This window comes from Panthera leo, chromosome A2 (genome assembly GCF_018350215.1).
Source record: "Panthera leo isolate Ple1 chromosome A2, P.leo_Ple1_pat1.1, whole genome shotgun sequence".
NCBI lineage: Eukaryota > Metazoa > Chordata > Mammalia > Carnivora > Felidae > Panthera > Panthera leo.
In genome coordinates this window covers 111,138,788-111,164,154 of record NC_056680.1, presented here as the reverse complement: position 1 = coordinate 111,164,154, position 25,367 = coordinate 111,138,788, and the positions used below count along the sequence as shown (strand labels likewise).

Sequence of the window (25,367 nt, the reverse complement as noted above, 5' to 3'; positions counted from 1 at the left end):
TTTCTGTATAAGTAAGTGTAATTCATTGGTAGTCACTGATAAGTGAAGATAGATTTAATTTCTTCTGTATACATTTGATTTTTAAAAGTTATGAGTTATGCACCAGTTATCTAGGATCAATCAAGATTGATTATATTCAGGCATATGATTAAGCTGTGGGGGCATTTAAGTGAACATATTTCTAGGCATCGCATTCAGAAATAATACAACCATAATATATGATTTACTTATTTCTTTCTCTTTCTGAAATCTATCTATTGTTAACACTACTTGTATGTCCTCTACAAAATTAATTTCCCTTCCTTAAGTCACACTCCTTCCTGTATGTCTGCATTGACCAATCTATTTGAACAGTTACTCTAGTTTGTTATTCTCTTTCAAATGGGGGAAGAATTTAAAAAAAAAAAAAAAAAAAAAGAAAAGAAAAGGAGTGACTAAAGACAAACCAAAGCTAGGCAACCTAGATACTTCATTATTTATACATATAAATTGGATCATTTAGATGATTTCTACAAGATTTAAATAAAATAAACTGTGCCTCATTAAAACCAAAAAATACTTGAAGGATTCTAACAACTGGCTGTTTGGTGGACTGAGTTTTCAAGACGTGGAAAATGAATTCACTAATTAATCAACATAAATGTTTGAGTTGTTTTCCAAATATCACAATAACTGAGGACTATTAAAGGCCTAATAACTTATAATTCTTCCTTCCTGCTTTTATATTTTTTAAGGTGAGAGGACTCAATTCTTTTTAAATGTGGAATATAAACACATCATAAAGAAAGTAAATTATAATCATTTGATAATTTAATAGTTTAGTTTAAATGATTAAATAAGCCCCAAATCAAATTTAAGAGAAAACTGAAATTGACACTTAGGCTATACAATATGTATCACTCAGCTTTAGTGATCTCAGCATTAGGGCTTTAAAAAAAGAAACTTCTAATCAGAGAGATGCCTACATTGCATTAGTCTGCGTGTATGCAGAGGACAAGATGCCCTGGTTTGGTCTAGTATATCCTCACTCAATCCTCCTCTTTTTTTTTTTTTAATTTTTTAATGCTTATTTATTTTTGAGAGACAGAATGCAAGTGGGAGAGAGGCAAAGAGAGAGGGAGACACAGATTTTGAAGCAGGCTCCAGGCTCTGACCTGTCAGCACAGAGCCCAACCTGGAGTTTGGGCCCAGGAACTCTGAGATCATGACCTGAGCCAAAGGCTGATGCTTAACAGACTGAGTCACCCAGAAGCCCCTCTCCTTTCTTTTATTTTCCTCTAATCTATCTCCAACTGTGAAACTCAGTTTTTGAGAAAGATGGCCCACATCCCAAAAACACCTTCTCATCTCCCTGTTTCCTGAGTCTCCCTGATGAGATGCCTTGTGATTTTTCGTGAAGTAAAATCAGAGATATGAAAATGGGAAACAGACACAGTGATTTCCATACTTCTACAACAACATGTGCATCAGATTATAACACAAAAACACCTAAGCTAGGGTTGGCTCCTGCCCTGATGACTCTGACAACTGTCAGTTGTTCAAAGAGCCAGATTTTTGTTTTTAATAATGTCCTTTCCAACGTAATACTTAAATGTACACATGTCTTGAATTTCAGTGTGAACACAGGGTCCTAGTCATGCTCAAATCTGGCGATGCATCCCAAACGGATAGCAGTGCTACTGGATAAGAGCAAGGGTCTGCTGAAGAAGAAGGACCACCAACATCCCCACTAAAGTGTGTTCGGCCCATTGCGTCTCCACACCTCCGCCACCAACACGCAAGGGACTTGTGGAAACAAAGGAGAGTTGACGCTCCCTATGAGCAGGCTTGAGTCTAGCTCTTTAGAGTGTGGAATTCCTGGGTGAAAGTCCATAGGGGTCCTAGTGAATTTAGGAGTCTGGCCTTTCTCCATCCCTTCGGCTCTCTCTGCCTTTCTATTTCTTTGCCCACTGTGCCCCCACCCTACCCCGTGTATACGCAAAAGAAAGTTTTACACAGAATGAGCTCCGCGTTGACGTAGGCATCCCTCCCCTTCCATCTGGATACAAACCCAGAAGGAAGCAAGCAGGGGAGATGCGAAGGCAGGGATCGCGAGGATCATTGTGGTTAGGGTCCCCAGGGGGGGCCGATCAGGAGCCAGCCAAGAGTATTGGTTCTAGACCCACAAATAGATCAGGCTTTTCCCTCCTCCATCAACCTCTCAAATCCCAATGAGGTCACTGAAATGAAAGAGAATCAGAGCAAGAGGCAGGGGGAGGAAGAGGACGACGAGGAGGGAGAAGAAACCCAGACGGAAAAAGGCCATCAGACAAGGTCGCTTTTTCTGGCGACACAGCAACTACGAGGAGCGTGGTGCTGAATATATCCGCCCGCTCAGCCTGGGGACCGAGGGACTCGCAGAAGCACTTTGTGTTACCACGAAAACAAAGGAGAGGAGACGAGAGCGAGAGGGAGAGAGAAGCTCTGAACAGTTCCGCTTTGGATCTCTGGGAAGCAAGGCTCATCTCCTTGGCAAGGAAAGAAAGGGAAGCCTGAAGGGTCTGGGAGGCTACGAAGGAAGCAGGTTTCCTGCGGAGACTTGGGACGCGGCAGAACTCTGGACAGCGCCTCTCGAGCAGGGCTCCTTACTCCTGGCTCCGCCAGGTTTCTGGCTCCTTCCTGAAAGCCCTTCTGCGGGTACACTCTCCTCTCCTGACCCCGACCACCGAACCCGGGAAAATCCGACGATCGCTGTCAGAACGTGCCAGGGGGCGGAGCGACTCTTGCCTCTGGCCCGGTCAGGGAAGAGGGTCTCCGGTTCTGGAAATCTAGTCCTTGTGGAGAATGCTTCGCTGGTGAAGAAAGAAAAGTTTTGGGGTCTGGTAGGGGGCGGAAGGGGTAAGGAGGATAGTGGAAGAAAGAAGGTGGATGGTTGGTTTCCCTCTCTGATCTGGAAGGAATGATGACCGAGGAAGGATGTGCACCAGCGGCCAGATTATTGGGAGCCTCTTGGTGCTCTCTGTGCTGGAGATAGGGCTGGGGGTGTCCAGCGTGGCCGTGGGGGCGGTCAGCTTCAGCCTGGCCCTCCGAGAGCACAAGCCGCAGCTCGGAGACTCGTCCCCGGTATGGAGCGGGGTGTGTGTACGTTGAGCCATTTCACTCTCTCTTTACCTCTTTACGGTGATGGTCAGTGTGCGTGCGTTAGTCACTCCCTCCCTGGGGAAGAAAATCATAAATCTCTGGCTTGCATGTAGGTTCTTGTTGGCAGATTATTCCTCTTTATGTTTGTCCCTTTATTTACTAATTGGCTTTTTCCCCCTCACCTTGCTTAAGACCAAATTAAGTGGCTTTGTTTAAAGTGGTGGTGGTGGTTAGGGGGGTTCAGCAGTTTCCCCTGGCTGAATCTGCAAAAGGCTGCCTAATAGTGCTGATTAGGGAGTCACACCTGTCAAGGGCAGACTCACTTAGCCTGTTTCTTTTACAAGGAATATCAAAATGAAAGTGTTACATCATTTCGTGTATCAGGAACAAGCAAGGGTAGATTGATGCATGTATTTCTGGGCAACAGTGTCCGACTAAAGGCAACACTGATAAAACAGAAAGAGAAATGTGGTATGCGTGTAAAAGGAATATTTTATCCCAGAAAACACTGCTCTTAATTTTTCTTTGCTAGCTTTCTGATACTTCACATCTAAAAACTCTTCTGTAAGTTCCAGGCAATAAGTTAAACAATAAATGGTAGGATATGTAACTACATTCTAATTGGAGAATAACTCGGCTTAAAGAGTACCTAATGCTCAGAGAGAATGTCATAATTTCCTCTAGGTCAGATGTCAGACCCAATGACCTTCTTGTTTACTGTGGGTGGAATCTCCAGGAAAGCTTTAGAGAGTCTTCCCTTCCACCAAAGACCAATAAAATAACTCAGCACTATTCCTAGTGTGGCCCTGATTGTGAAAAATCATTTTTTTTTCTTCTCCTTTGAGTATATAGACGCTATATCCTTCTTGGTTTCTAGCTTGATTCCAGTTTTCAAGATAATTTAATAGGATGTTGTTCTGTCACTGATGATCAGTAGGTGTAATTAACAATCATGGCTTGAGTATTTTTGTTTTAAGTCAATGAAGAAGAAAAAAGACTATTTGTTTAAGAAAAATCATTTCAAAGTAATTCAGATTTGAGAGACCTTCCAGCATTCCTAAAACCAGTACAATTGTGCTGTGGAAAATCAGTTTTTATTTTTTAATTTTTCAAAGTGAAGCAAATGTTTTTAAACTGCAGAAGTTAAAAGGAAAAGTAAAAATGGTACTCAATTCTACCACTGAATGTTTCCAAAAATCCTTGTTCTGAATTCAGTAACTTACTATCATCTCCAAATAATTACTTTTTTCTTTATTATGTAAATTTTATCCATATACATTTTAAACTTAAGTATGAAAGGCTAAAAGGCAAATCTTAAATTTGAGAACTTTACATCTTATATGTAATAGTGATTATTTTGAGAGTTGTAGTTATCACTATTTAAACAGAATTAGTCAGACTTTAAAACTTCTATCAGACAACTATCAAAATTGAATATAATATCAACATTTAAAACAAATGGGGCAAAATGTGACCTTTTGATGACTTATGAAGGAGAATCCTCAAATACTCTTCAAATCACTTCCCCTCTTAATTTTGAGAAATTGGATGAATAAACATAGGTTGTCTCTAAGTAGAATTAAAGCATCCACTTTATCTTTAAGAATTAAAAGAATGGTTACTTTTGCTTGGCATCATATAAGGAAAATAGATTATTTTTTTCTCTTCCCAGACAACGTACCATTATCTAAATGAGCCAACATATGTATTTGTTACCAAAAATGAAAGTTTTGAATTTGCCCAGTAAAAAGCAAATAAAATAATTATTTATATATAATATACATATAGCCATCATAAAGAATTATTTCCATCTTTAACTGGCTCTTTAGAGTAACCAAAATTCACCTAGGGTGCTCAAACAACAGTTCTAAATTCTGTTGTCCGATTCAATAAAATTTTTAAAAAATACATGTGATTGAATGAATGGATTGAAACAGCAATGCCCCAATAAGTCCCTTTTGGGATCACTTTTATAAACTCAAGTTAAAAAATCAAATCTTTGAAGAAATACTCAGTTTTGATCATTATTTATTAAATTATAGACTTCCTAAATTGATTTTTTAAATTGTTTTTCAGAGGTCATTTGTGATATAATCTCAATTATCTCTTATTTCTGTCAATGATGAATTCATATAACCAGTATTTATAGAGGGCTAACCATGTGCATTTTACTATTTAATACAAAGATTATTAAGATAAGTCAGAATAACTAGTAAAGCAGACAAGATGAGTATATCACTAACTTTATCAATGGTGAGAAATTAAAGTTTGACCTCAGAGAGATATAGGGGCAGATATAAGGGTGAGAGTATGGGGTGGTCAGTGAAATATCCATGGGATAACAATTACTTTTCTCTTGATCTTGGAAGCTTATTGGGACTTGTAATTTATGTATCACAGTGTTAAGTAATGCATCATAGAGTGGACTCCAAAGTCTGCCTGGGTGCGGATCTGTCATTTATTATCGAGTTAACATCCACAGTTCTCATATTCTGTAAAACAGGGCTGTTAAAAGGCATAAATGAAATAATGCTCTTAGTAAATATATGGTGTGTAGTGAGCACTGAATAAATGCAAGCCACTAATACTGGGTGCACAAACTGGCAGAAGGGCATAAGAAAGGAAAGCCTTTCAGACAGCATGGACGAAGGCACAAACTGGGATGGGATGTGTTATGTTCCAGAAAGAATAGGCTCTTCTATTTTTCTGGGGCTTATGTGTGAAACGAAGATAAGGATGGAAAGAGTGGTTGGGGCCAGACCATGCGAGGCTGTGTGCCAGTCTAAGGCAATAGACTTATTGCCTCATATTTTTAATAATAATAATAATAATAATAATAATAATACCAATTCATACTTCCCAAAGAGATTCAAGGAGAAGCAGAGAAAAACTGGATTAAAAAAATTATTAATCTCTTTGGTATTTTATGAATTAAAAATATGTGTTAGTTATAAACACTAGCTGGGATTTTATAATAATTAACCTGTCACAATAACCACAGTCTATAATCAGAGTGTGCTTTGATTGGTGCCATGAAGTTTTTTTCAATACATTATTGTCATTATTACAAGATGTCTGAATTAAATTTTAGAAATCAATAGAAATAAAACTGTACTGTGAAGGAATTATTTTTTTATATATGGACTCTGACATAAGCTTTTTATCTAGTCAAGTACACTAAGAATTCAGGCAACTATTTTGATCTTTGAACCCAAATATGCAAATTTTTCAAAATGTGATTTAAAAATTAAATAGTAAAATAGAAGTCTTAGAAACCCAGGGGATGGATGCTTATATTTCTAGTCACTGTTTTATAATGAAGCAAAGGGTGATCAGGTTCCTGTCATCGGTTTAAAGATGTGGCCAATAAGCAGGAAAAAAAATTATTTCGCTATAATTTCATACAGAAAGAAAGTTATAAATCCCTTATAGGATTTTTGCTTCTTCTTGTTCATCTGTTATAGCTGATATAGTAACCTTGTTGAAAGAAGACATTACTGCTAGATAACTATGAATGAACTCTTGAGTAAACTGCTTTGGAAAAGACAGTCATGTGAAATATAATTGACATGTAAAATTTATTGACAGAGTTCAGTAGACAGGGCTATGTTTCCAAGTTGCTGTATGATAGTTATATTTCCCCATCAATAATGAATCTGTAATGGAAATGGACTGTATTTAGTACTACACAGATTCATGGTTCCAAGAGAATTTTATTTTGCTGCGCTAGGTTGGCACTTGAAAATGTAGAGATTCAGATGGTTGTGTCCAGAACAACATCTAGTGCTAAGTTGTATTTGAGATATAGCATGCTAAATTCCATCCATCTATATCTAATACTCATTCTATAAATCAAAAGTATTAAAAGAAACTTTTCTAAGCCTTGTTTAGCCCACAGTATTTTAAATATTCAAAAAAAATTTTACCTTAAAATAATTAAAAGTTTGAATGACTTTGCTTATTTTTCTGGACAATACTTGACTTGTATATTATAACTTTCTCCAGATAATAAATCTGATACTTTAGGTGGGTAAAATTTATAGCATAATCAAGGCCACCTGTTATGTGGACTCCTGATTTACCATTGCAACAACTCAGCCAATTGGAAGTTTGTGTTGAAATTAATCCTACATTAGCAATGTAAGGGAGGTGCTATATATAAAATGATATCTGCCTCAAAGTGTTATTTTAATTTTTAAATCTGTCCAATTCATTTAAGGAAAAATAAAACAATAAGGAGAAATAAATCTGAAACATTTGAAGTTACTTCAAATGCACAAAATTTGAAGCTAATGTGTCTCTAATCAGGTAATATATCAATTTTCTCCAGCTTCAAAATATATAACATAAGAGATTTGTATATCTGAGCATGAGATGAAAGCTCTGCCCCACCTTCATAAAAATTACAAATATACATTTAAAACCAACTTTGGAATTAATTTTAATTACACAAGTAATTCATACATATTCTCATATCAAAGGGTTAAAAAAAGAATCAAAGCTGATATTCTCTTTCAACTCATCAAAATTAGCCACCATTATAAATTTAGGGTGTAATCTCACAGGCATTGCTCCACATATAAATAGTATTGTTTGAATATGTAGATCAATTTTGATTAAGTTTTGGATGTAGTGAAGCCCATTCATGGACTCTGTAAAGCCCAGGCAAAGAATCTCTTCCTTATTTGATGTATACGATTATTGTCAAGTGCCACTTTTATCTACTGGGGTTAGGGCCATTAGATATTGGCAATTAAAGAAGTTGGATAAGTCAAACTACTAGGAAGTGTAGTTATTATTCAAGGAACCATACTATGTGTCAAATGAAACATAAATAAAATGTCTATTTCTGGTATTGATTGATAATGGTATAATAGAAGAAAAATGGTGATTTTTGTCATTATCTGATGAAGTATTTTGCTTTAGTCTATATTTCATCCTCATAAAGTGACATGTGCTTAAATTTTTATCTAGGGCCTGTGACAAATTATGTCTCAGGATTTTGGCCCTGATCCGAGAGTATAACTATCTTGAAGACTTTGGCATAGGAATATTAGGGGATAATTGATAATAATTGCATCAGTCACCTTTTTGTGGACAGTTTCCTTGATACAAACATGATTTGAATAAAGTCAAACCCTTTCATTTGGATGATTTTGCCTAAAGTGTTCAAGTTGGTTTTCTTGTATTGACATGGTTATTAACCAGATCATCCAATACATGCTTCAAATGTGGCCAAGAGATTTAACTTTCTATATTAGCCCTCAGATAATATTTAATTTTATTGGTTGATGGCATAACCCACCCATCCAACCTGAAATGCTTATCTTTAAAATTCTATAAGAACTAGAATACATTTTGGTGAAAGTGTGTGTACACAACTACTGGAGGGGGAAAAACCCCAAAAATTTTATGTTCAAGTAATGTTGGGTCATTTACTTATGAAGTAAACAGATTTTCATTTTACTACTACACTATATATATATATATATATATATATATATATATATATATATATATACATATACTTATTCATTCAAATGACATTCTATAAATAAATAAGCTCAGAGTCTTAAATAATATTTGACTTTACTGTCTTAGTAATTTAGTAAAATTACCAGGTGGTCACTCTGCAGGTAGATGTTTATTTCAACATGCTAAATGGACAATTCCAGAATAAGTGGGTGGCAGTATATATTTTCATTGAGTATATTTCTAGGAGACAGAAGAAATTGTGTGAGTACTTTTTTCTGTTATATTGAAAACCATGCAACTTTTCTTGTGAATGCAGATCCAAGCTATATATACTATAGTCAAATTGAATGACAGGTTGGATTCATATATCCTACTCACTATAACTGCGGCACTGTATAACTTCTGTTTCTTTATGAAGTCAAGGAGAGAAATGCCGGTACCAGTTTCATGGATTACCGTCAATACCAACATTGGCATAGAATAAGTGCTCAGTGAGCATAAATTGCTTCTTTCTTAAACTGCCCTTATATTATCCTAGGACTGCCTGGGACCTAGATAACACCAGTACTACACTGGGTCTCAACATTTCTTCAACACCGTTGATCAATTTTAGTTTGACTCACCTTTTATTTTTTTTCATATATGGTATGTGTCTAGTTACCTTTTGATTTAATTCACAAGGTACATTATCAACTACAAAAGTGTACCAAAATATCTGCATTAGACAGGTCATGTAAAATATTCAGCTTAAAACTGAATGGGGAAACAGCAGTAAGGTGCTCCTCTCTCTCTCTCTCTCTCTCTCTCTCTCTCTCTCTGTTTTTCTTTTGGGGGTAAAGAGAATGGTAAAAATTCTATCATAAAAATATTCAGTAATAAGATAAATTAGACAATTATCTAAGTCAGACAAGTCAAACAGTGAGGATGTAGGAACCATTATTTATGTCATAAATCAAAGTCCTTGAAAACATATAAAACTATATATGTTCTTATCGTTAGTCAAAATAAAAGTACAAATTAATACTTCTAATAAAGACACATAGTATTGGGACACCTCAGTGGCTCAGGTTAAGCATCTGACTTTGGCTCAAGTCATGATCTCATGAGTTCGAGCCCCGCATCGGCCTCTGCGCTGTCAGAGCAGACCTTGCTTCAGATTCTCTGTCCCCCCTCTTTCTGCCCCTCCCTTGCTTGCACTCTGTCTTTCTCAAAATAAATAAACTTAAAAAAAGATACATAGTATCTTGGAGGTTTTTATGGTTGTGCTTTTGAAGCAATATTTATTACATGTTGTAGTATTAATAGATGCATCAATGAAATACCTAGATTTCAACAATGATTCTTATTAATTAGGGCTCATGGCTTTTAGCACCAGTATCAAGATTCCTGAGAAGAAATTCTAAGCTCCATTAATTCATGATTTATTATTAAATATTGGACAAAATTATGTGGTCAAGACAAAAAAAGAAAATATTAGTGGCTAAGAAGACCATTTTGGGAGACAGGGTGCCTTGAGCTATTTGTCTTGTAGAAGTAATACAAGATATGATTTATTAATAGTTAACTGTGTTCCAGATGTTTTTATGTACATTATTATTTCTAATATCAACAACGTTGTGAAGAATGTAGTATTATATAAAATTTATATAGGGGAAAGGACCTAGAATCCACTTTTATTTAATCAGCTGAGTTAGTATTTAAAGATGGACAGTCTCATTTTAAAATCTGCACTTTTTCTATTGCATTGTGTGGAACATGGGAAATTGTCATGAAAAAGTCATTCACTGAGGTCTGATCTCATTATTTGCTCCCATCCCTGAATATATGAGTCAGGCAGAATGGCATAAAGATCAAGTCCCCATCACTGTTTGTACCTGTTTCCCAGAAGAGACTGACATAGTCAACTGATGAACAAGCACAACTTCCATATTCCCAGAAGAATATGAAATATTAGACCAAATTGTTCTTACCTTTAGAGCTTAGGCTTTAGCCTTAAAAAGGAAACTGAAATTATGCATCTCAAATGATCATTACATATTATGAAAACAAGTCAGGAATATACAAACCATATTTAAACGTAGTTCAAAATGTGAGTTATCAGTGAGGGATCAGGGTTGACTCCCTTGTGGGGGGAGCTCTTTATCCAGGCCTTGTAGATTGGGCAGGTTTCCAGTGGGCAGAGGAGAAAAAGAAGATGTGCTAAGCAGAACTATTAACATGTGTAAAGTCATGAAAGGGACGATAAAATGGAGAGTTTGTGGAGGATTGAGGAGACTAGACTTGTTAAAGCAAAGAGATGTTCACATAATAACTGGCAAGTGAAGATGTACCTCATCCAGATACGATAAGACCAGCTTTAAAAGGGTCCTGAAAGAATGGTAAGACTAATCTGCCCTTGATTCCTAACTAAATTTGGTGAGCTTTGCTGGTTAGAACTTGATGATCATGAGGCCAAAGCAGTTGGACCGGGCATTGGTGCTCATTTCAAGGCAAAGCACCAGCTCTTGATTCCAAGACATGTATCCTGTATCAGAAGAAAGATGTGAGGGAACTCTTGAGACTTGAGGGAAGTGTAAATCTACCATCACAAACGTAAACCCACTTCAAGTGGCTTTCCTGTTGATGGTGCATTTGTAAGATGTCCAATAATTCTTACAGCTGCCTGACATATAAGAGTTCACTTATTTAATTGGAAACATCAGCATTACATTAAGAAATGAAAATAGATTTGGAGGCATTAAGACTTGGGTTCACATCTAGCTCTAACATTTGTTAGCTTAAGTTTGAGTAAGTCACATTATCTCCCTGAGCTATCAGCTAAGTTATCTGTAAAATAGCAATACTAATACCTATCTTATGGAGTTCAAAAAATTAAAATGAATACTTATATAAAGGGCTTGATACATGTTAAGTATTTAATAACTATGATGAGCCCACAACAATGACTGCATGCTATTGCTGTATGTCTGGAAAATCAATTTTCTGTACGTGGTTTCTATTTTTGTGTTAATAGAAATTTTATTTTTATACATTTCTGAAGGGTAGCTTTTTGTAAGGCCATTGATGAAATTGATCTTGGACTCAAGGCTTGGTAACATTTAGGTCATATACCCTCTCTTAGAAAATATGTGCTTTTCATAACCAATTCCAAACATTAATAGTTGTGATTTAGAGTTCATTTTCCAGGGTCCCAGGAATATTATCTAGGTCAACATTGGGATAATTTTTGTGTGTTCTCCCAAATAGAGATCATGTATTTGAGTTTATCATTATTTTTGGCTAGGTTGTTGGAATTCTTATCTCTTTCTCTACTTGTTTCCTGCTATTTTCCTACATTGTTTGTTCTGAAGAATTAATAAAAATAACAGTCACATTAATAATAGTAACACTGGCAGCTTATATTTCGAATATGCTGCATTGCCTAAGAATTCCAACTGCTGTGTTAGACCATTTATCTCAGCAGGATGAGTTTCTTCACCTAAGGAATGAGTACCTAGCAGATTTAGGATTTAGTGATCTAAATCACCTGAAGAGATAATGTATGCATGTGTGTGTGTGTGTGTGTGTGTGTGTGTGTGTGTGTGTGTGTGTGTGTGAACACATGCATGTGCTCATATGCATATGCAGGGGAAATTAAAAGATAAGAAATTCATACAAGGAAGTTGATAATTGTCACTGATATGCACTATATGCTGCGTTTAGGCTGCTAGTAACCCGACTTGGGTACAAGTTCACAATGCTGTGATCCTCTATGAGCTGCAACTTATTTCCATAACTGGCTGGGTTTCAGAAACTGCCAGGCATGTTGGGTGGACATTCTTCTATGGTGTTGACAATTCTTGGGAAGAACATAACTTCTACCCTCTAGTCCCCTGGAGTCCCTGGCTATTTTCAATTCTGTGAGAACAGGTCACAAATCACAGACTCAAAGCTGGCACGTAGCCAAGGAAGTATTTTTTGTTGTTGTTGTTTCATCTTCACCAAATGTATCTTCTACATTTTAAATTTTGTTGTGTTTTCCACATGTATCAAGTTATGGACATTATACTTGAGTGTTGTCCAAATACATTACAGCATCTATGTTAATCTTACTCGAAAATGACATGAAGAAATCTTAAACATAAAAATATGAACAAAAATTATGCAAACTAGGATAGCCCACATTAATGTAAAATTACCTTAAGCTATATACAAATACTTACTAAATTGTCATCACGACATAGGTCATAGAGAGGCCCTATATAATATATATATATATATACACATACACACATATATATATACATATATGTATACATATATGTATATATATATGTGTGTATGTGTATATATATATATACATATATGTGTGTATATATATATATGTATATATATATATATAAAGTTTAAGCTGCTTTAATAAACAGAATGTTATTGACAATGTTTCCATACCTGGGTGTTCAATATTGATGACACTTCTTGTACTTCCCTCCAGAAATAATTATCTTAAATTTTTATGTGTTTGAATTTTGAAATTCATTTATTTATTGTAATGGCTAAAATAACAAAAATTTGGACTCGGAAGATAAACTTTTCAATTTTGTTACTGCTATATATGAGATAGTTTTATTTTGTTCCATTTTAAGGATTAACATGAGTAATGACTATACCTAACAATTATTTGGGTGATTGACACCTAAATGTGTAGTACTGCAAATTCAGTCCCTCCTACCAAAATTTATAATTTTCTTGCTGCTTTTGGAGAAGAAAGAGCTCTAACATCAAAAGCCTTATTTACTCAGCATACTCAAAATAGTCAACAGATTATTTTTTAAAAAGAAAAACTATCACAAAGCAGAATTGGAATAGAACACAATGCATAATGCATTAAATACAAGAAAGACTGAGTTCCATGAACACTGAAAGGGAGATGTGAGGGAATGGTGTTCTGAGAATCAAGGCTGATTCTTTCTATACATTGAGGGATTTGGGTCCAGGGGCAGTCAGAATTTCTGAGGTTTTTGGACTTGGATTCATCTAGAAAAGTTTGACATGCCAATCAGCTACGTGCTATGTTTGATGATTTCTTCTGAAATTCATTCTTGTGATTGTTGGTTTCATTCAGTTACTTTACAGTCTCTGAAAAAGGTTTACCTCACTGCCTGCTGTGCATCCCTTTTTATCACTGTGGGGGTTTTCTTTCCATGTCTCCCTTGAGTGCTTTTGGTTCAATTTATTTTTTCACTGTAGTTGCCTCTTGCCCCATGCTACCTGCTAAGCCACCAAGATGGCCTGATGCTAATGGAGAACTGTTTAGCACAACAACATATCTGTTGTACATTTTATTCCTTTGGTATTTTATTTTTTGTAAAGGTGATCATATTTGTGAGAGGTCATGACTTTCTTGATAAAAATGTACACTTATCCTTTTCCAGTTGAGTTTTTGAAATATTGAAAATTTCATAATTTTCTGGAGTGAAAGAAACATGGTATATGGATCTATGTGCTTTGCTTTTTTCAGTGCTCTGTTTTGGGGTGGAAAATAAGAAATTAGTTCTAGCTTAAGGGAAAAAATAACACTGCATAATTAGCAGGGTTTTCCATGGACTAAGAAAAGAAAGAAATATAAATAGGAAAGTGGAAAAGTGATTTATTTTAAAGATGAACATTATGCTAAAAATGCAAAAGAATTGGGAGAGGGGAAAGCAGAGGTCATTAAGGAGATTTGTAAATCTAATAAAGGCAGACAAATCCCAGGGAGCTGGGTTGTGGGATAGCATAGCTCAGGGGCAAGGACCCCTAGGGGTTAGGGATATGGAGATGGGGACCATTCCATGTTGAGATCAATGGTAAAGACATTTAATGGGCCTGAGCTCATCCCACTGGGTTGGGATGAGTCAAGAAGAGGAATGACAATGAAGCATGGAGAAAGAGCTAAAACAAATCAGAAGAGTCAGGTTCCCATTCCAATTCTTATGCCAGATGCTTATTCTCCTTAGTTCTCTTTCCTATAAGATTTTGTCAACAAATATTGATTCTACAGCTACAGCATTTTACAGTCTGAGTTAGGTTCTGAGGATCTAGCAGTGAATACAATAATCATGATTCCTGATCTTCTGAAGCTGATAGATAGATAGATAGATAAAGACAGACATATAGATAGAGATATATAATATAATATAATATATATATATATTATATTATATATATACAATGAACAAATAATGCACAAACATCTAAAACATCTCAAGGAAGCAGTATTTTCTGAAGGATGATGAGGCATTACCCGGATGAAACAGGGGAAGAACACTGTTCCAACTAGAGGGAACAGAATGGATAAAGACCCTCAATAGGAAAGGTTTGATGTATTTGAAAAACTGAAAGAAGGCCAGGGTGACTGGATTTATGGCAAATGAGCAAGAAGGAGATAGAATGCACTCAGTGAGGTAAAGAGGCAAAAAGGAAAAAAATCACTTAAGGCTTTATACACAATTTGCAATGTCTTGATTTTTCCTTAATTATAATAGGAGACTATTAAAAATAATGGAAAGGTTTTAAACATAAAAGTGACAAGATTATATTTGCATTTAAAGAAGCTCATTTGGGGCTTCAGTTTATAAAATATATTTGAGTCAGACAAGTTAAGAAGTTACAAGTCTAGTTAGGACACTACTGACATTTATGATATTATGGTTACATGGATGACAGTGAAATATTGAAATAAAATGGAGGAAGCACAGATATTTGAGATACAGAGTTGACAAGACTTAGTGTTTGATTAGATGTCATTGTTGAATAAAGCATTAAGAATGATGGGGCGCCTGGGTGGCTTAGCCGGTTGAGTGACTCTTGATTTCAGTTCAGGTCATGATCCCAGGGTCATGAGATCAAGCCCTGTGTGGGGCTCCATGCTGAGCATTGAGCCTGCCTGAGATCCAATCTCTCTCTTTCTCTCTCTTTGTCTCTCTCCCTCTCCCTCTGCCTGTCTCCCCTGCTTTCACTTTCTCTCTCTTTCTCTATCTAAAATAAAAGAAATAATAGTAATAATTAAAAAACAAAAGAACAAGTCTCAGATTTGGGGACTGAGCAACTGGTAGGATCCCATTTACTCTTTTGAGAATTAATGATTAGAAAAGGGAAAACTGTGTGTGTGGTGAGTGTGTGTGTGTGTGTGTGTGTGTGTGTGTGTGTGTCTAGGATATAATTGCATAGGATGTGGACAGATCAAGAATTTATTTGTGATCTGTTAGAGGTACCTGTGAGACAGAGACATGCTGTGGACTATTAGATGGGTCTAGAGTTCAGAACATAGGACTGTGGTGAAATCTAAACATGGGAACAGTCTATAAATGCATTAAATACATTTAAAAGTATTTAAAGCCATGTTACTGGTTGAAATTACCCAAAACAAAGCCCTTAGTTCCTCTGAAATTCAGAAGCTGGATATTAATATGAAGGTAAGAAAGAGAGACTGAGAAGTTGTGACCAGAGAAATGTATGGAAAACCAAGAAAGTGTGGTGTTAGAGAAGCCCAAAGGAAAGAGCTTCCTTGTAAGATGCTCTTACATCTTACACGATCATGACCTTCCTGTAACATGGAAGTCATTGGTGACCTTAGCAAAAGCAGTTGAAGTAAAGGACACATACTCCAGTGTGAAGTATGCTAAAGAAATAATGGGAAGCAAGAATACAGAAATAGTAAGTGTAGTGGTGGTGAAGGGGTCTGTGTAGAGAGAGAGAGCAATTAATGTGAAAGGATTTGGAGTCAAGGAAGGTTTTTGATTTTAAGGGAGATTTTGGAACACTTCTGTGTGCTGAGGTAAATAATGGAGTAGGCAGAAAGGGAGAGAAAGTCTGAGTAGACAAAGGGTGATTTAATGTAGAGATGAAGTGCAGGTCTTGTGTTGATACATTGTATTTTTGTGTATTTAAAAAAAAGAAGAGCAAGATGAATATGACTGAAGATGCAGTTTATCACACTGAATGGCAAATGGTGAGAGGAGCCTTGATGGCTTCTGTGTTCTCTGTCTCATCTGAGGTCTGTCATGGCTATAGGGGTAAAGAAGAGAATGCCATTAAAATGTTTCCTCTCCCTATCAGTTGAGAATTATAATTAAGTCACACAACATAAACTGTATAGAGACATAGAAGTAATTTATTCCAAATTCATCCTTTTATAGATAAGTAAACTAAAGCCCTGAGAGTTAACACTGCTGGCTAACTATAGAACCAGGACAAGAGGGCAGTTCATCTAATACTTAGTCTAACCCAGTTTTCATAGATGCCTCAAAATATTGAGTAATCCTTAAGATAAATGCTGAAGCGAAAAGAAAATGCAGTTATTTGTTTACCGTCTCAAACTGAACAGGAATGATCTCAAATTATTGGCATTGCTAAACTATCACGAAGATGTAAGTATTTTAACACATTTTAGAGGTCTCCCCCCAGTGGGGGTTTCAAGAAAACAGCTTTTTACAGAAATTATGGCATGTTCTCTGTGGTGCTTTTCCAAAGCAACAGGGAAATTGTAGTGAATTTTTAGAGGTTAGCAAATTTTCCAAACCCACAAGAGCTAGTGATCAATTTAGGTAAGTAAGTGAATTGCTTTCAAGAAGCCTCTAAAAAAGAGATTCCAAAGTTCATTTATCAATCTATACACATTCAAAGAGCTTGGATAGGGAATGTCAAAGTCATATAATTCTGAATATTTTCTGTCTGAGGGTTTTCTTCTTAATTCAAACATAAAGAAATCAAAATTAAGAGTCAGATTTAGTATACAATTGGCCTAAAGTGGCTAGGAACAAATATGTGTATATGCATTGTGTCTTTATCCAATACTGTCTTAAAAATTATCAAAATATTTTATAAAGATAGATGACTTTAAAAGGGCCACATTTAAAAAAGGTGCACTTTTTCACAAATGTATCCTTGGCTATAGATACAGCAGAGTGTATTTACTAGTGTTAGGGTAAGCTGAGTTTTCCACTGCAATGTTAATAAATTAAAATATCATTATAAAAGATAATAAGTATTCTTATTTATACCCCAGTCACTTATAAAGTAAATGATTTCCTCAAAGGAACAGGTTTTGTTTTGTTTTTGTTTTTGTTTTTGAGAAAGAGGTATAACTTTAACTCATGATTTTGCTGTAGCCAAGGGGTATCACCAAACATCTTAGGTCTTCAGACCTTCCAAATAGTCTTAGAGGGATACATAAGGAGTTTAGGAAATATCAAGGGGAAAGTACCTGATAAGTTAAAAAATACAAATTTGGCAGACATCACCCATTGAATGGGTTTCAGGGAAACCGGGCCAATAGAAATTAAATTGTCTCTAGAGCTCACACATAACTTAAATGAACTAGTTTAGGAAAGCATCGTATCTCCTGGGTGATATTTGTAGGGGGAACTTTTTTCTTTGGCTTGTGACTGTAATTAAAATCAGGTGTCATCTAGATTTGTACAACTAGAGTAGTCATTAGCCACATATGGCTATTGAACACTTTAAATGTAGCTGATCTGAGTTGAGATGTGCTAAAAGTATAAAATGCACATTTGGATTTCAAGGACTGAGTATGGCAAAAAGGACTGCAACATATTTCAAACTTTTTTTGTCTTTCTTTTTTTTTTTTTAATATATGAAATTTATTGTCAAATTGGTTTCCATACAACACCCAGTGCTCATCCCAAAAGGTGCCCTCCTCAATACCCATCACCCACCCTCCCCTCCCTCCCACCCCCCTATTTCAAACTTTTCATTGTTGACTTCATGTAGAAATGATAGCAGCATGAATATATTGAGTTGAATAAAATATATTCAACTTTTCAGCTTTTTCTTTTTTAATGTGACTATCAGAAAATGCGACGTTGTGTATATGACTTGAATCTGTGCCTTATGTTGTTTTTCTAATTTCTCTAATCTAGAAACATTTTTCTTATCAAAAGAAGTAATTAGCTCATCAGGAAAATCTTCATGCTTTGTTTACCTAAGACGTGAACTATAGATGAGGAAAACCTTTAAGACTATTTGAGCTATTAGTGGACTAGAAGGCTAAATTGACTTAGTTGACTGGTAGAAACAGTATGCTAAGTGTTCTGGTACAGTATTTCCCAAAATGGACACCCAAGTTACCTTCCCCCATGACATAAGCCTTTCAGCCTTTCTTTTTTAAATGGTGAAATCCAAATCTTTGTCTGACTTTTCATTAAGGGGATTTCAGGTATCATTTGGCAAATACCAAAAGTGTTTTGAGAGAGGAGAGGTTTTCCCCACCTCTCCTACTAACTGGAAATTCAGTCATTCATTTATCCATTCACTAATGAGTTTTTGTTGAACTTTTTGTAACTATGAGGTCCTATGTTAGTGCCAAAGTTTTAAAGGTAAAAAATATGTAATACCTGACTAGGAGTTCAGAGCCTTCGGGAGTGACAGATATGTAGTGAATAATTACCATAAAATATTATCAGCGCATCAGTGTTATGATAGACTTGACTATAATATATTTTGTTAGGTTCTGACTAGGAGTACATGCAAGGATTGAAAAGACTTCACAAATAAACAATATTTATACTGGATCTTGATGTGTAAGAAAAAAATTTTCCAATTAGAAGGAGAATATAAACATTTATTGGCACCTGCCACATACCATAACAAGGCAAGCACTTTCACTGGATTGTTTCTTTTAATTCCATAATCAGGTGGTATTAGTATTAGTCTCCTCATTTATATAAAATGAATGAAGAATAACATTTATTATAAATGATATATTCAGTGTCAGAGAGCTGTGATAGTGCCATAGTAGATACTCAAGAAATACCTCATAAATACTGGAGAAATGTCTGCTAAAAATGAGTGGGGTAAAACAGGGCCACTTAGATTAGGGATCAGAGAATATCAGTGAAGGGAGGAACTCATGAATCCCATACAGTCCAACTCTCTCCTTTTAAAGATCAAGCCCCAGAGAATTCAGTTGACTTGTCTAATATAGTCAAATGACAAAGGAAGACTGAATGGGAGCCTAGGGGTTCTGTTATAAAGTACAGAACATTTTTCTCAATAGTGCATGGTCATAGCCTTTTAGCCCATGACTACAGAAAACAATTCCATCAAAAGCTGCACTTTGGTAACAACACATATCAAACTCTACTGTCATTTCTCATAAGTCTTCAGCTTGTTTGTACAAGATTCCTTTGTGTATTCTCCTGTTTACAGTTGCAATTACAATATTATTGATAATGTTTTCACATAATTTCCTCTCTTTTAAAAATTCTAATAATTTCCCCTCCCTTTTCCTTGCTTTCCTGAATATTTGCTCCTTCAATAGGACCTTTAACAGGATCTTATTAAAGCAGTTATGGTAATACAAAGCCTTAAGGTATACAGGACCCTAGAACTTTGCAATTAATCAATTTGACAGATAATTACTGGTCTTAGTTTAAATGAAGCACTTTGCTGAGAATTTGGAGAGAGATAATTATCTGTGCTTTGGATCCAAGAGCTTTATAGCTGGTGACACATATGTATGCAAACAATAACAGATATCGAGCACTTGAATTCTTCTAAGTGCTTTGCACCAATTATTTTATCTAATTATTTACAGCAATTCTATGAAGTATGTTCTCTTATGCATCCAATTAAAGAGAAAGCTGTGGCAAATCATTTAAGTAACTTTCTCAAAGTTGCACGAATTGAAAATGATGAAACCATGATTCAAATTCAGCCACTTGACTCTGGAGAAGACATTCTATCACTAAATTATAGTGCCTCCTCCTAAATCCAAATAAACGTAGTTAAATACAGAATGTAGTGTATGAACATCCTGTGGATGCACAAAGGAAAGTAAAAAGGGAGACAGATGACTTCATGGAGGATGTGACTTTGGTGGCAAGTATGGAAAAATAAAGTAGGGAGGGCTTGATGGGAAGCGAGGAAAGAAGGGCATTCCGAGTTGGCGGAGACATGATGCATGGAAAGCTTGAGAATGGAAAAGAGAACATTGGTTTCAGAACACACAATGTGCAGAAAAAGAGAGTGTAAAGTGGTAGGTCTGACCTAACTGTAAGGAACTTGAGTAGTATGCTATGGACTTTGAACTATATGTCTTTAAAGAAATGAACAGGTACTGGGCATCTGTGTGGCTTGGTCAGTTAAGTCTCCGACTCAGTCTCAGCTCAGGTCTTGGTCTCAAGGTTTCCTAAGTTCAAGCCCCACGTCGGCCTCTGCTCTAACTGTGCAGAGCCTGCTTGGGATTCTCTCTCTCCCTCTCTCTCTGCTCCTCCCCCAGGCATGCTATCTCTGTCTCTCTCAAAATAAATAAATAAATAAATAAATAAACTTTAAAAAAAAATGGACAGGTACTAAGAATGTTTTAAAGGTTTTGAAAGACAGGAGTAACATGAGCCATTGTTTTTTAGGAATAATCACCTAGGCAGCGGTGTGAAGAATTAGAGCCATGGGGATTATGTACATCTTTCAGGTTAAAATTTAGAATCAGAAGAAAGCTAACTTGAATGCAAATGGATATTAAAGGGCATATGTGAGAAACTTTATGGAGGCAGATTCAACAAGAATCTGGTGAGAAACAGGCTATGAAAAATGACAGTGGAAGAGATTTGAAATTAAGGCTGACTTTCTGCCCAGGTTAAAGAGAGTAAAAGTATACTGAGCTCAGAAAAGCAAAAACAGAGGCATGTTTGTAGGGCAAGAAAACAAATTAAGTTTAGACAAGTTGTGCCTCTTTGATGCATTTATTCATGAAATATTCATCCATCAACTTTTGATACACTCTGTATTATATTCTGGTGATACTATAAAGAACAAGAAGATAATGTTCCTGCCTTCAAGACACAATCTATGGTAGGGATACAAACATTAAACAAATAAATATGCAACTAAGCATTTAATTATAACGCTATAAAGGGAAAAGTCAGGATGCGATAAGAGTTTAAAATGGAAACTTAGTCCAGAAAGTTAAGGGGGGGGGGGGCTTTCATGAGGAAGTAATATTTATGCAATAATATTTAGGTAATATTTAATTCAGGAATGATAGTTAGCCAGTCAGAGAAGAATAGGACTATTTCAGGCTATGGAAATATCAGATGTCAAGTCCCTGAGGGGGAAGGAATTTGATGAGTTCCAAGAAGTTAAGAGAGAAATCAGTGAAGGCTGAGACTGTAGAAGAAGGCAGATTATGAAACACTTTATTGACCATGTCAAGATTTTGATTTTTTTTTCTTAAAGGCAATGGGATAAAATTGAAAGAGTTAAAATGTGGACATAGCAAGTTCAGAGAAGAGTGAGTTTGATGAAGGTAAGGATGGAAAGAACAATTTGGAAGCTTTTGCTCTTACACTGATGAGGTTTGGAATAGAGTGGAAACAAGGAGAGTGAACAGAGCAGATATATTTCTCAGGACAAACCGAATACTGTGTGGTTCACTGACATACCTGAGGGTATGAAACAGGTGTCAATAAGGAGTCCCAGATGTCAAGAATGAGAACTCAGTGGATGGCTGTGTTATTTCCAGAAGTGAGAAATTTTGGAGAAGGATATCTCCAGGGGGATGATGACAGGATTCTCAAGAGAATATTTTCACAATATTTTCAGGGAATGATTTGGGCACTCTGAAGGGTAAAGTATTTTTATGAAGCATCTTAGTGTCTATTCTTCTGGTTGAATTCATTCATTTTTTTTTTTTTGAAAGAAAGAGTGAGAGCAAGAGTGAGAGAGAGCGAGAGAGAGAGAGAGAGAGAGAGATGAGTGGGGGTGGGGAAGAGAAAGAGGGAGAGAGAGAATCCCAAGCAGACTCCATGCTCAGTGTGGCCTGACACAGGGCTCGATTTCATGACCCTCAGATCATGACTTGAGCCAAAACTAAGAGTTGGAAGCTTAACTGACTGAGGCACACAGGCACCCCTGGTTGATGTCATTCTTAGTTTTTACAGTGTAGCCCCTACTATTTCTCAGGTCATATCATCACCATACATAGGGCAGTGGAAAAGACAGTCTGTTTCTCTGAATGATGGAATAAAATTTCTAGAATTCATTCTTTTCCCTCTGATTGGCCTTACTTGTATCTTGTGGTCATTTCTGAAGCAATCACTATGACAAAGGGGACAGAACATCCTAATTCATTAAAGTTGGTTTACAGAGCTTTGTGGGGTGAGAAACCCATGACTGAGAGTGAGGGATAGATGCCTTCCTCAGCAGAAAAATGAGGTATAATTGCTAGAAGATGGGTAAATAAATTCTGAAGACCAAATAATGGCATTCAACCACCACATAAGATCATTGATACTGTAGAAGTGAATACAGAAAGATAAAAATGTGTAGTTTGAAATTTTGGGAGGGCATCTTTGTAAAAAATATAGTTGGAACTGTTTCAGATAGAGGCCAGTTCTCAATCTATACATGTGAGAAGTTGTTGGCAGAGAAGTAATAGTTAAAGCTGCAAAGAGCTTAGATGAGAAGAGACTGACACTTCAGGAATACCAGCTTATAGTAAGATAGGGAAAAGGGAACCCAGTAACAGAGACTGAGGACTGATAGATGGAAAAGAATGGGAAAATAAGGAGAGTTGAGTGCCGGCGTGCCTGGGTGGCTCAGTCACTCGAGTGTCTGACTTCTGTTCAGGGCATGTTCTCACAGTTGGGTTTGTGAATTCAAGCTCTCAGCTGGGCTTGCTGCTGTCAGTGAAGAGCCCACTTCGGAATCTCTGTCTCCATCTCTCTCTCTCTCTCTCTCTCTCTCTCTCCCCCTCCCAAGTTCATGCCCTCTCTCTCTCTCTCTCAAAAATGAATAAACATTTAAAAAAGAGAGAGATAGGAGCACCTGAGTGGCTCATTTAGTTAAGCATCTGACTCTTGGTTTTGGCTCAGGTGATGATCTCACGGTTCCTGAGTTCAGGCCCACACAGGGCTCCGCACTGACAGTGTGGAGCCTGCTTGGGATTCTGGCTCCCTCTCTCTCTGCCTGTCTGCTGCTCACTCTCTATCTCACTCTCAAAAATAAATAAATACCATTTTTAAAAAATAGGGGAGAGCTGAGTCCCGTGGAATCCTGTTAGGAGACTATTTCAAAATAAAGAAATAATCAGTAGGGTGTCATTGATAATCGTTGAGCAATTTTATAAATTATGGGAATAAAAACTGCACGTATTACTTTATACAACAAGTAATTATAGAGAACCTATTGACTGATAAGTACCATGACCAAAGACCTTCCTCTTCCATTCCAACAATTTAATAATTATGTACTATACATACACCAGGGAGCATTCTAAATATTCTGGTTGGGAGTAGGGTGGTGGTAGTTATAAATATGAAAAAATAGTCTCTTCCTTAAAAAGCTTCATGTCTAGTGATACAGGTAATAAACATAAAAATGACTAGAGTCAAAATAAAAAGATGTACATTTGGTATTATGAGAAATCAGAAAAAAAGATGAAATCACATCTGGTCAGAAAACTTAAGATGGGCTCTGCCGAATAGGTAAGAATAAGAACAAAGTTTTGCAAATAGAGAAGTGGATTTAGGGAAAGATAAGCTGAGTGTGTGCAATGATTACTAAGTCCCTTTGGCTGTAGGATATCAGCAGGAGACTAGTTTGCAAATTAGATTGAAACCATCCATTTAGGGTCTGATGGCAGGCCAAGATATTTGTTGAGTCATTAAAAAAAAGTGTATGAAGAAGTGAGGTATTAAAAATCATGCTTAGGATGAACTTCAAATGACATTAGAGAAACAGAAGGCAGAGAGAGACCCTCTCTAGAAAGCTCATAGATAATCCAGGGGAGGGCTGTTGAGGGCTTGGATGAAATAAGAGATTTACTGTGGATGTAGAATTAATGGCTCACAGTAATTGGATTGATAGGAGTGATACAGAAAGGGGAGGGGAATCAAAAGTGCCTCCGAGTTTTAAGAAAATAGTAGTAAGAGTGATAGAAACAGGAAAGTGATGAATGGAAGCAGACTTGAAATTCATTTGTGAGTATAGTACCCTGCTGGATCTCTTTTGTTGACTTCCATGCATCTGGCTGTGAACACACTGAATTGTAAAATGATTGTAGGCTAAGCTAAAAACAGACAAAGCTTTCATGATGACCAACATCTTGTGTTATTCTCTGATCTCTTAGAACATGGACCCACTTGGGAAATGACATTTTGTTTTGAAATATCACATTCAGGGCAAGTATTATTGGCAACACTTAGAAGACTTCATTGGTATCGAGTAGAAATTAATACATTTGATAATTACTTTCTAAAAGGTAATCCACTTATAAGCCTAAAAATCTTGTTAACTGCTGCTCAGCATATCACGGCTGGAAGTTGGAGAGAATAATAGTGTCCACATTCCCGAGTAAATATTGATTTCATATGGGACAATCCACCTCCATGAAGGAGGAAACATGAGCAAATATACACAGTTTTGCCATAATGCAAGATTCTGTGAATGAGGAAAATAAACAATCAATATCTGAAATATTTTGTATAATTCCTCTCAGGAATTCAGACACTAGTCTGTACTCATCAGATGCTAAAAAATATTATATAATTTTGTTAATAACTCCACTTATTTACGGTTTATTGGGTCGTAAAAATTATACCAAATACATCATAAATATTGTCTCTTCAATCCTTTTAATAGCACTGTAAGATAAGTTTGAGGATATTTGTAGTAGTATGCCCATTTTATAGATGGGGAAGTTGAGATTCAGAGAATTTAAATAGCTGCTATGAGTCCCACTACTTTGTGGCATAGCCAGATTTAAAGCCCATGTTTTCTTTACTCCAAAG

The 25,367-nt window shown here is 36.2% G+C and overlaps 1 protein-coding gene across 3 annotated transcripts in view; it reads left to right on the top strand.

The window, feature by feature from the left end:
• Positions 1-25,367, top strand: part of TMEM196 (transmembrane protein 196) — an 84,053-nt gene that overhangs the window by 31,506 nt on the left and 27,180 nt on the right. For 2 of the 3 annotated variants that reach the window (XM_042919778.1, XM_042919768.1), the window contains exon 1: positions 2,877-3,102. The exons of the other annotated variant lie outside the window; for it this stretch is intronic. In XM_042919778.1, the coding sequence (XP_042775712.1) occupies positions 2,956-3,102 (147 nt within the window). In that variant the 5' untranslated portion in view covers positions 2,877-2,955. Of the gene's footprint in view, positions 1-2,876; positions 3,103-25,367 lie in introns of those variants that run through there. 3 annotated transcript variants of the gene reach the window in all.